Source organism: Thamnophis sirtalis, unplaced genomic scaffold, assembly GCF_051295495.1.
Source record: "Thamnophis sirtalis isolate CommonGarterSnake01/CBP01778 unplaced genomic scaffold, rThaSir2_p1.2 scaffold_4, whole genome shotgun sequence".
NCBI classification, from domain to species: Eukaryota; Metazoa; Chordata; class Lepidosauria; order Squamata; family Natricidae; genus Thamnophis; species Thamnophis sirtalis.
In genome coordinates this window covers 34,999,109-35,012,259 of record NW_028261384.1, presented here as the reverse complement: position 1 = coordinate 35,012,259, position 13,151 = coordinate 34,999,109, and the positions used below count along the sequence as shown (strand labels likewise).

Sequence of the window (13,151 nt, the reverse complement as noted above, 5' to 3'; positions counted from 1 at the left end):
TCAATTTTGATTAAATATTATAGCAACCACAGGTAGTGAGGAATTGTTCAATTATATACTTATGCAGGAGAGGAAGTTTATGGGGTTTAATCAGGTATGTCATTGTGAGATTTTGCTACTTTAGCCAGTTGAATATCAGAGCAAATGTTGCTAGAAAGCATAAACACCATAAGAACTTTTCTTTCATGAAAACTGGATTAGTTTACATTAGCCAAGGTTCTGCTTTTTTAACAGTTCATATAAAATTCTACAGATTTAGACATTTATGTTTCATAAGAAATATACATACATTTCAGGTTTATATTGCTTTAATTCTATTTTAGTAATTCTATCTTTATAGGTTCCTAAAAACGTATCTCATTTGTCAATAGGAATAAATAAAAATTGTGTTTAGCTTGTATTGTAAAAAAAAAAAAAGTTAAATATTTTAGGCTGCAATCTTATGCATAATTTACCAGCTTCAGTCATAGTTAGTGAGATTTTGGTAACCAGTGCAGTTTTGCTGAACACATAGACAACTTTAAAGTCTTGACATAAAGTGAGAAAATGAACTTATTTGAATAATAGAAATATCAATGATCTAATTAGTCATAGCGTAGAATGCCTATATAATTGCTATGAACTGATAGTTTGAATAAATTTAATTTAGAAAGATTCTACATAATCCAAACTGCAAAGCAATGAAAGGAATATTTCTGATGAAGAATTTGGCATTATTCAATAACGTATTTATATTCATCTAAACAAAGGCTAGTCAATTAGTAGCCTAGAATGTCTTCTACAAAGTATGTTGATTGTTCGTATTAAAAAACGTTCAAGTTTAATCAAAGCTGAGATTACCAATTCTATACTTACTCAGCCTCTTGCATGCTAGCAAACATTATAATGCTGACTTTTCAAGCTGCATCTTATAACATCACATAAAATTAGTATATTAAAAAATATTACATTTGTGTCACAGTGGGAATAACAGTAAAGTGAAAACTGATTTAATATTTAGATTTAGATGATAAAAATTTAACATGCATTTTAAAGATATTTTTTACACAACTGCTGTAAAAGTAGTGAAAACCAATACTAGTAAGTCAGAGAACAACATACAGTTTTGTATTTATATGAACACTGACACAAGGCATAGGATCATGGAATTGCAGATAAAGTTAGATTGTTGATACCTAATTAATGCTGAAGGAAATGTAGTACAGGCAACAAAATATATATTATTCCATGAGTGGATGGAAGGAACATTGCTAAGAAACATTTATTTCTTAAGACCATCCATTATTCCTCATCAATGATATTATTAATTATTCTCACAAACGGCCTCAAATTCTAATTTTCAAATATGTATATCAGACCTAATATTAAAACTTCATATAGGTACTTTATAGTTAGAATATACACACAAAGCTCATTGTGTGTACATGTTATACATGTTGTGACATGGCTTATAATCTTTCCAGTCTGATGATTGTGCCCATAGTAAGTTCATCACCACCCATTTAGTTGTGGATATGAAAGCTGAACTGAACATTTATTACTGAGATTTGTTAAGCTGAGAAAAGTAGACCTGACCTAACTCTTCCTATTTGGGTTTTCAATATAGCATCAATTCAGGCTGGAGATCTGGATTAAAAAATCACTATGATTCACAGAAAACCTCTACGTTCACTAGAAAAATTCTCGCAGTTGAGACAAGCTATGAATCACTTATTTGGCATAGGCTGCATGAGACAGAGTGGAACTGATGTTGCCATACCACCCATTCTGCTATCCAGTAGCATTCTTGAATGAGTTGACTCAGATAATGTATTTCATAAAAACAATCCAATTAAAAAATGGCAGATTTATCATCCATGCTTATTAGGAAGGGTTCAAAATTATGTGGTTTCCAAAACAGTCATAGGACCAATACATGAGACAATGAGGAAGGTAGGCTGATACTGGGGGAACGGGTTGGTAACCCAACTATTATGGTCATCCTATTGGGGTCAGATTTGATGAAGTTTGATCTCAGGTGGCATACACTGCAAGGGTAATGTTTACTCTGAAGGCTTCCCTTCCTGATATTCAAAGAATGTCTACTATTTCAGTCCTACAAGTGCTTTTTCAAAAGGCAACTGGGCTTTGTTTTTTCTTGAAGATATTTCACTTTTCATCCATGAAGCTTCTTCAGTTCTTCATCTGAACTTAAGAAGCTACTTGGATGAGAAGTGAAATGTTCACAGAAAAACAAAGTCCAGTTGCCTATTGAAAAAGCACCTTTGGGACAACCATGGCCTGGATGACTGAGAATCTTCACAGTCATCTACTATTTCAGGTTGGTTTTTGGATAGATATGACTTCTTTCTCATCTATTTCAATGTATATGTTTTAATTGACTTTTAGAAAAATGTTTTTTATTGTGTTAAACCTTGATAACAACCTGTTTTAAGATATTTTATGAGAAAGCTAATTACATTATTTTTTATTTCAGAAAACAAAATCCATAATAGCACCTAACATATGGCATACATAGTAAAGATAATGGTAGAATGTGTCATGATTATATTCCTCCCCCCGCCACACACACAGACAATAGCATATAATGGCAAAGAAAACAATTCCGGTATGCTAATGTATTGAGCTGAATCCGAATCTTTCCTGAAGATGACACACTCCAGACAATAATAGAGAATAAGTAACTAACTCAAAGCCTAATGATTTCTATGGATTTACTTCTGATTACTATTAAGGCTAAGTTCAATTCTTATAATCAAAACAATTTATCTCCTTGTAAATATATTCAACCTATCAAATCAGTAATGTATTTTCCAATATAACCTTATTTATGGTATGAACCAAATTTTAGATCAGATTCAAGAAAGCACTTTCTGAAACTCCTTCTCTCGCTTTCAGGAAAAAGTAAGAAGAAAGAAAAATGTAAGAATCCTCAACTTTATCCACTCATTGAGACCCAATTCTGCCAGTGTGACAAATACAATGCCCAACCAGTTGGAAACTGGTCAGACTGTATATTACCTGAAGGCAAAGTAGACATACTTATGGGAATGAAAGTTCAAGGAGACATCAAAGAGTGTGGACAAGGCTACCGTTATCAAGCCATGGCTTGTTATGATCAAAGCAGTAGACTTGTTGAAACATCCCGGTGCAACAGTCATGGTATTTAAAATAATATTGCTACTCTCCTATTAATTTCTTCTATATTCAATTTTACAGTAGCTCTAATGTATTTTAGATTGTGGGTTTTATGGTACTAAACTGTTTCTTATCTAATTAGTTGAAAGTAAAAGTTTTGTTTATATCTGACAAAGACCACATTGAGTCATGACCCCCCCTCTGTGTGTGTGTGTGTGTACAATGATGTCTTCAGAAACTAAGGCTAAAGCTTGCAGATTCCATCAGCAACCCCTGAATGTTTTAGAGATACAGAACTAGATCTGGACTAAATTGTACATAGTCCTTATTGAAATAAATGAGTTTTAAGTTAGGTGTCACTTTTAGTGGATTTCATATTCCTTCTCATCGACCCTGCTATCCTGGTATTGCAATGTCTATGATCGTAACCTTGTTTTTCTCAACCAGTGTGGTGTCTGGTGTATTATGCGCCAGTATTTTGTCCGTTTGTATGCGAAAATCCCACAAGATTTTGACCATCTGATTTTCGGTGACTTTTTCAGGCTGATGTTCCCACCAGTTTGTTGCTGTTTTAATATTATAATTTTTGCACAAATTCCAATGGATCATTTGTGCTACTGAATTGTGCCGCAATTTATAATCAGTCTGCACAATTTTTTTACAGCAGCTGAGTATGTGATCAACAGTTTCATCAGCTTCTTTGCAAAGTCTGCATTTGGCATCATCAGAGGATTTTTCGATTTTGGCCTTAATGGCATTTGTGCAGATAGCTTGTTCTTGCGCAGCCAGGATTAGTGACTCTGTTTCTTTGTTTAACGTACCTGTTGTTAACCATAACCAAGTTTGTTCACTGTCCACTTTATATTTTATTTTTTCCAGAAATTGGCCATGCAGTGCTTTGTTCTGCCAACTCTCCATTCTTGATTTTATCACATCTTTTCTGTATTCTTGTTTCATCATTGTTGTGGTTGTTGTTGTTGTTGTTATACAAGTGTATCACAGCGGCCAGTTGTTTCGCCGGATTTGGCATTGGTTACTAGTCGGACCTCACCCAGGGGCCTAGGACGTCGTAACGTATTTTCGTAACATGCGTGCAGATCCAAGCAGTGCGGCTTTTTGCATTTGACTGATGGTGATTTTGTCAATTTTTAACTGTTTTAAATGTAATTCCAGTGCTTTTGAAATAGCACCCAGTGTGCCAATTACCACTGGAATTACCACTGCTGGTTTGTGCCATAGTCATTGAATTTTGATTTATTATTACATTATTATAATTTTGATTTATTATTATTATTATTTTAAAAATTGTTACCGTATTTTTCAGAGTGTAAGACGCACCTTTTTACTCCAAAAAAGAGGGTGAAAATCTGGGTGCATCTTATACTCCGAATGTAGCCTCTTCCCTTCCCTTCCTCCACCCCCACCTCCCCAATTTCTCTCCAGATCTGCTTATTACTATTGCACCCAGCTACAGTATCTCTTTGCTGCATGACAGATCCCACACACACACACAATCTGTCACGGTAGCTGGGCGCAAAAGCAGCAGTAGCAATAAGGATTGCATAACAGATCCAGACAGAAGGGGGGGAGGTGGAGCAAGGGAAGAGAACCAATCTCCTCTGCACAAAGACTTTTCTCAGGTCCCTAGATCTCCACTTTCTCTCCTGAGAAAGTCTTTGTGCAGAGGAGATTGGTTCTCTTCCCTTCCTTCTCTTTGCTGACAGATCCGGGCAGATCTGGGGTTGTATGTGTCTGTGTGTGTCTGTGTGTGTGTGTCACGAGGCAACTTTGTTTCCTTTATGCTTTCCTTTTGCTGCTCAGGCACTGCCACAAGGAACCTTTAATCCAAATGTAATGTATCCCCACCCCTTCTTATCCAATGGGCCCTTCCCAGCCAAGCACAGCAGCCATTCAGCAGCCCCTGCATGCCTTTCCCTCCTAGCTGAAGAGAAGAAGCGAGCTGACTGCCACTCATTGGGCCAAGTAGCTCACTGTCATTGCCAGTCCGAGGGAAGAGGAAAAACAATAAAGCATGGGGAGAGCTGTTTAGTCCTGCCCTGCCAAGTGAGGGGTAGAGAAAAGTGGATTTGAGATAGATAAAAGCCTTACTCTTAAAGAAGATCAAGCTCCACACATCGCATTTTTGCCCTCCCTGAGAGCACTTTGCAGGCCTCCCAAACTCTCTGCATACCCCATTTTTCACAAAAAACGGAGTGTGCAGATGGTTTGGGATGCCTGCAGAGTGTTCCTGGGAGCTAGGGAGGGCAAAAACTTTTTTTTTAATTTACCTCTTCAAAATCATGGTGCGTCTTATACTCCGGTGCATCTTATATTCCGAAAAATACGGTAATCAAAGAAAGGGATAGTAATATGCTACTTAAAGAAAAGCCTCACAGTTACCTTCTCTCCCTCAGGCTTGCCCCACAGAAATGTCTCCTACCCTGTCCCCTTCTCCCCGTCTGGCTGGCCCAACAGAAACCTCTCCTATCTTGCCACCTTCTCTCCCTCAGCCTGGCCCCATATAATCCTACTCTATCCTCTCCCCTTCTCCCCGTAAGCCTTGCCCCACAGAAACATCTCCTATCTTATCACCTTCCCTCCCTCAGACTCCTCTCCAAACTCGCAGCCAGCAGGCCAGATGAGTCACACACTGGCCATGCCCACATCCAAGTTTTCTGGTTGGCAGGGGGAGTAGAACATTTAACTCATTAGCATCAGAGCATATTAATAATAATAATAATAATAATAATAATAATAATAATAATAACTCTGCCGTTGCCGGTCCCAAGCCCGGATGAGAAAGGAGGAAGGTTGGGGTCAGGTTGGCATCTGGTCCCGTAAAAAAAAACCCGCCAACCCATACAATATGGTGAAAAAAACAAATAAGAATTCCATACCGCATCGGTCGTCGCGCGGGTTAACAAGGGCCGCGGTGGATGTTGGGGTCCCTGGACATCCGTCGACAAGTGGGCTACAAGTGGACCAGCCAACAAAACGACAAAAATATAGTGCAGATGAAAACCGTGCCATAATGGCCTGTTACTACAACTCAGAGCCAGAAAAAAGAGGCTATTTAAAGAGAATGTATGAATTATGGAAACAACAATATCCACATTCAAATGTTAGTGAACAACGACTAGCAGATCAAAGGCGATTTATTATACGGAATAAAGTGTTTAGTGAAGTTGAACATGAGGAAATTCAGGCAAATTGCAAAACCCCAAAAACAATATCACAAGCGGAAATAACTGATATTCAAGACACAACTAAAGACATTATAGTAGAACTCCCAGAAGAAGCTCTCGGGGAGGAAATAACATCATCACCACTAGAACCAGTTATCACTGAACCAACTGATGAACTAACTCAAAAACAAAAAGAATTTAAGGATAAGGTCATGGAGCATTTTCTGCTTAATGAGGAAAGGCAACGTTTACCACCACTAAAAACTGTGTCTAAGAAAATTTTGGCCCCTATCATGAAAATGGTTAATGCAGTGTTTTCAACAATTGAACCGGGATCCATCTTGGAAACAAACCAGTTAATGTACAGCGCAGCTGTAATAGTCACTAATGAACTAGGCATTAAAATTAAAGTACCTAGTCACACAACAGAAAAAGCATCAAAGCCAAAGTGGAAAACCCGTTTAGAACAAAAAATCAAAAAATTAAGGGCAGATGCTAGTAACTTAAAGAACATGCATGAGCAACGGCTTAAAAACAACAAAATCATAGATCGGCTAATCAGGAGATATAGATTGGATACAAGAAACATCAATGAAGCTGTAGAGATTGTAAAACAGCAGATAACAGCAACAGCTAGAAAAATTGAAAGATATGAGGCACGAATCATCCAATATAAACAAAATCAGCAATTTCGATCAGACCAACGGCGTTTTTATCAAAGTCTTAATGTAAATGGTGACACCAAAAGTGAAAAACCAGAAAAACAGGCCACAGTTGAATTCTGGAAAGAATTGTGGGAAAATGCAAAGGACTACAACAAGGAAGCAAAGTGGATACATGACTTTGAGAAAAGCATTGGCAACAAACAAATGCAAGTATTAGAAATAACAACTGAGATGGTCAAAAATCGAGTTAAAAAGGTAAAGAATTGGACATCACCTGGAAAGGACCAATTACATGGTTTCTGGCTCAAATATCTGACCAGTTTACATGCAATATTGGCCAGGCAACTGAATGAAATTTTACAAAAGGGCCAAATTGATGAATGGTTGACAACTGGAAAAACATACTTGATTCAGAAAGATGCAACTAAAGGAACAACACCTGAAAACTACAGACCAATAACATGCTTGCCAACAACCTTCAAATTACTCACAGGCATTATTGCAGATAACATGATGGATTATTTGGAAACAAACAACATCTTGCCAGTAGAGCAAAAAGGCAACAAAAGAAGGAGTAGGGGCACAAAAGATCAGCTTCTAATTGATAAAATGATATTAGAAAATTGTAAGAACAGAAAAACAAACTTGAATATGGCCTGGATTGATTACAAAAAGGCATTTGACTCACTGCCACATAGTTGGATCATAAAATGCTTAGAAACAACTGGCATTAGCAAAAATATTACATCCTTTACTGAAAAGGCGATGAAACAATGGAGAACTGAGTTGGCAGTAGGGAACGAGATCTACGGAATGGTTAATATCAAGCGAGGAATTTTCCAGGGTGATTCACTTTCACCTCTTCTCTTCATCATCGCAATGATCCCACTATCAGTAATCTTAAAAAAAATGAAATTAGGCTACCAAACAGCCAAAGAAGCTGAAAAAATTTCACATTTACTATATATGGATGATTTGAAACTCTATGGAAAGTCAGAAATAGAAATCCAATCATTGACAAACACAGTCCGAGTATTCAGCACCGATATTTCAATGCAGTTTGGCATGGAAAAATGCGCCACTGTATCCATAAAAAAAGGCAAAATCACTGCATGTGAGGGAATTGAAATGCCCAATGGCCAATTAATTAAATGCAAAGAAAATGAAGCCTACAAATACTTAGGCATTCTGCAGTTGGATAACATCAAGCATGGAGAAGTAAAAACTATTGTCAGGCGAGAGTACACCAACAGAGTTAGGAAAATTTTAAAATCTAAATTGAATGGTGGAAATACAATCAAGGCCATAAATACCTGGGCAATACCAGTTATAAGATACACAGCTGGTATAGTTAACTGGACACAAGCTGATTTGGACCTTTTGGACCGAAAAACCAGGAAACTAATGACAATGCACTACAGTTTACATCCACGTGGTGATACTGATAGATTATATCTGCCCCGAAAATCAGGTGGCAGAGGATTATTACAAGTGAAGCAAACAGTTGAAGAAGAAAAACATGGACTGGCTGATTATTTAAAAGAAAATCAAGAACATCTATTAATCGAAGTAAAGAACAAAAATCTACTGAAGGCCCAACAGACGAAACAAGAATACAGAAAAGATGTGATAAAATCAAGAATGGAGAGTTGGCAGAACAAAGCACTGCATGGCCAATTTCTGGAAAAAATAAAAGATAAAGTGGACAGTGAACAAACTTGGTTATGGTTAACAACAGGTACATTAAAGAAAGAAACAGAGTCACTAATCCTGGCTGCGCAAGAACAAGCTATCCGCACAAATGCCATTAAGGCCAAAATCGAAAAATCCTCTGATGATGCCAAATGCAGACTTTGCAAAGAAGCTGATGAAACTGTTGATCACATACTCAGCTGCTGTAAAAAAATCGCGCAGACTGATTATAAATTGCGGCACAATTCAGTAACACAAATGATCCATTGGAATTTGTGCAAAAATTATAATATCAAAACAGCAAAAAACTGGTGGGAACATCAGCCTGAAAAAGTCACCGAAAATCAGATGGTCAAGATCTTGTGGGATTTCCGTATACAAACCGACAAAATACTGGTGCATAATACACCAGACATCACACTGGTTGAGAAAAATAAGGTCACAATCATAGACATCGCAATACCAGGTGATAGCAGGGTCGCCGAGAAGGAACATGAAAAAATCGCAAGATACCAGGACTTAAAAATCGAAATTCAATGACTATGGCACAAACCAGCAGTGGTAATTCCAGTGGTAATTGGCACACTGGGTGCTATTCCAAAAGCACTGGAATTACATTTAAAACAGTTAAAAATTGACAAAATCACCATCAGTCAAATGCAAAAAGCCGCACTGCTTGGATCTGCACGCATATTACGAAAATACGTTACGACGTCCTAGGCCCCTGGGTGGGGCCCGACTAGTAACCAATGCCAAATCCGGCGAAACAACTGGCCGCTGTGATACAATTGATAATAATAATAATAATAATAATACACAAAATATTAATGCTTTGATGGTTATTTAGAAAAATCCTTTTTACCGAGCACCTAGAAGCCAAGAAGACCATACATGTCAAATTTCAAGTTTGTAGGCTTCACAATTCTGGAGATTTCATGATTCCTGCATGAGGATTTTCGTGTTTATATATACATATTCTCTAGCAAAGTTCTTTTTAGTACAAATATCTGTTCAATAAGGAGGCAAATGCTCTATTAAAGGCATGTATTTTGATGCCATTTGGAATGAATTTTAATACCATCTCTTGTTAAATCCTACTTTTGCACAAAAAAAATTTGAGGAAAAGATTTCCTCAAATAAATATAATACTTAAATATTGCTCAAAGCATGTATTGAATATGGGTGCATTTCAAAGCAAACTCCCAATTGACATGGCCTAGTGGATAAGGTATGCTGTAAAAATAGTCACAACAACATTATAGATGATTTCTTTCTGTGAATTTTATATATTATTTATTCCCTTGTTTTGGGTGAACATTAATGTTGCACTGATAGTAGGACTATGCATAAAATCAGACTTGAAGACAAAAAGTTGCTTCAGGGCATGAATGTAGCACCTGTCTTCAACTCTTAAAAATAGCTATACCTTTTTTAAAGATCCTGTAGCCTCAGGAAAAGATGTACTTGGTTTAAGGAGATGTAGAGAGGTGCTAAATTTACAAAAATACCTTTTGCTTCTGAATCTCACAGCTTTCATATACACTTTATATAAAGTGCAATATTTAGTCTACCGATACTACCTGAGCAAATTATTTGCCTTCCCCCACTTTTTTTCTTTTTCAATCATTCCTTCATCATATTGCTGTCTTATTTATGAATAGTAGTTCACTTTACTTACAGTTTTTATTGCTAGCCTATAGATATTTCAGTGGAAATTAGAACAAAATATAAAGCTTGTGGCTGTGAACAGAGATGATCTTATAAATACTTTGTCCCAACCTATGAAAAAAGTGTAAAGGTTACTACCTACCTATTGAATTACACATGAAAATCAACTAGGAGACCTTGAGGATGGCAAGAATGATGAGGTTTATTCATTTCTCTCATACCTAGTTCATGGTCTCTCAGTCCTACTCATAACTAATTGACACGTCCATAATCTTTTGAAAGATAGCCCATTCCCTGTGATTATCAGAGCACAGATAACAAAGGAAGAGAAGAACTTTCTCTGTCCTATAAATGCATAGTTGACTTACTACCCTAGGCTGGCAAAAGGCTGTTCAGATTGCTTAGGCAATTTATGCCTCCAATAATAGAAATGGATTAATGATTTTTTAGAAGGAATAGCAGCCCCACAATACAGATTAAAAATCGCATGCCTCTAATACGTGCAGTTGCCACCAACCTCCATCTTCCACTGCAGATATAAAAAACACTAAACCAAATCCAACAACTATCCTGTATTATATCTAATAAAAGATAGCACATGAAATTAGAATATATTCTATTTCTCCGCAATTAATGTCTATTTTGTCTGCTGATGTCTGTTTTCAGTGGATTCTTTATATTTGACTCTCTGTAATGATTTACTCCAGACTCTTTTTACTACTGGTGATGATGACCAGTGAGTCAGTATTTACATTAAATATTGAATTGAATACCAGAGAATATTGCATAGTATACTTTGTGTTCATTTATTTTTTAATATAGACAAAACACTGTCAGATGCTTGCATGTTTTGTCATTTCAATTCCTACATAACCATGTAATTTTGGGAATTAGAGACTAAAGGGCCTTAAATTGTACGATGTATCAGTCTATGACTTCAAATTCAGAGGCTGAAGATCTTGAATAGACTGTTTTTCATCCTGTAGCACAGGAACTAATTGAAATGAGGGTCCCCATGACACTAAGGAAAGACAAGTTCAAGCTTTGTGTGATAATATTTTATCTGCTATTTTGATGAACTTGATACACCTACCCTTGAGACAGGGCTAACAACAGCAAAATGAATTACTACAATATAGGAGAAGGATTAATGGATTCAAGTTATAAAAATATAGATTTTAATTGCAGGAAAAAAGGGGGAAATCCTAACAGTAAGAACAGGTTAATCCTTGAAGCAGCAATCTAGAGAGGTGGTGAGCTTCTCTTCATTTGATGTGGTCATGCAGCAGCAGACAGATATTAGCTGGGATGACTTACTTTGGGTGCCTACACAAAGCCCTGGTTTGAACTTGATAATCTAGATGGCATATTCCAAAGCCATGACATAGTTCCTTTTGAAAGCAAGCATCCATTAAATGCGGTGGGCGAATGAAGTGGATCATCTTTACGTTATTGCCTTCTTGGCTTTGCATTCATAAAGACAGAATCTGATTACTAAAATAATTATTCTCCTCCTCCTCCTCCTCTTCCTCCTCCTCCTCCTCTTCCTTCTTCCCAGCATACTGCTGCTACATCTGCCATCAGCTTTTGCTTAGAACCATACTATTTCCATTGAAATTTATGTTTGATGTTTTACTTGTCATAAATTGTAATCTTTTAAAAGAAATTTCCTGTGCCAGTATTTGAGTATCTTGATATTTCATAGTTGTAAACAATTCCAAAGTTCTTTTTTTCCCTTAGATATTATTCTCTAAAGTTAACCTCAGTTTATCCAGATTATAAATCAAGGCAAATAATTTCAGTTCAGATCTAAACATGTTTTTGAAATCATTTGAGGGATGCAAAAAACAATAAAGTTGAAATATGATTGATGTCATAAATGGAACAGCTCAGTTTAAAATAAGTCTTTTTTCTCTGTAAAATTATACTTCAGATTTCTGTAGATAATTATATTGCCACGGCAGGTAAAAGCTATTCTAGCAGCCTTACAGATGTTTCTATTGTTTTGGAACCAAGTGATGGCAGACACTTTTTATCACTGTAGCTCAAGATCATGATGTTTAATAGGGCAATTGAGAATTAAGTGTATCTTCTCTTGTAACTCTTTTCATGGTCAGCACTTGTGCAACAGTAAGATTTAATGTTTTTACAGGTCATAATGCCCTTCTTAATTTGTGTCAGTCTGTTTTTAAGGCCTTAGGCACATTCAACCAGTCCAGAATGGCTTGTCAGATGCCTTATTAGTGTGAGATTATTTTCCCCTTTAGCATTAATTAAATGAGATACATTGATTTGTGCTGACTCTACACAGTTTTGTGTGGTTGCAAGGCTTAAGCAAGAGATTAGAGGGGAGTATTGGAAAATGTTTCCAGAGAAGCTGTTGGGAATATCCATGTGAATTTCTTATTTTATTGCTTGTGCTTTGAGTAATAATTTTTGGATGCTATAAATGATTCCATATGGTTGCAGGCAACCATGTATATTTGTGTATTTTTAACATTTTAAAATGCCTTTTAATATACTATGCTGAGATCATATCCTAAGAGACAGGAAGGCAAAATTAAATAGAATATGGTTTTAGTTGTTTGCCTTGCACTATGACTTACACAATATGTAAAATTATTTACCCAGTTTTTAAAATTCTGTGTTCTGTTGTTAGACATTTCAAGTATTTATAGTTATTGATTAAAAAAATAAATACCCAATGAACCAGAATTGAAGCTATTATACCTGAATACTCAGTTAAATAATTCCTTGTTTCTGTGTCCTACAATACTATTAATTAAAAAATAGATTTTATTGG

General features: G+C 36.3%; 1 protein-coding gene across 5 annotated transcripts in view; it reads left to right on the top strand.

Annotated features, from left to right (window-relative positions):
- Positions 1 to 13,151, top strand: part of THSD7A (thrombospondin type 1 domain containing 7A) — a 292,617-nt gene that overhangs the window by 230,542 nt on the left and 48,924 nt on the right. For all 5 annotated transcript variants that reach the window (XM_087712745.1, XM_087712744.1, XM_087712743.1 and 2 more), the window contains exon 16: positions 2,899 to 3,162. In XM_087712745.1, the coding sequence (XP_087568871.1) occupies positions 2,899 to 3,162 (264 nt within the window). The remainder of the gene's footprint in view (positions 1 to 2,898; positions 3,163 to 13,151) is intronic.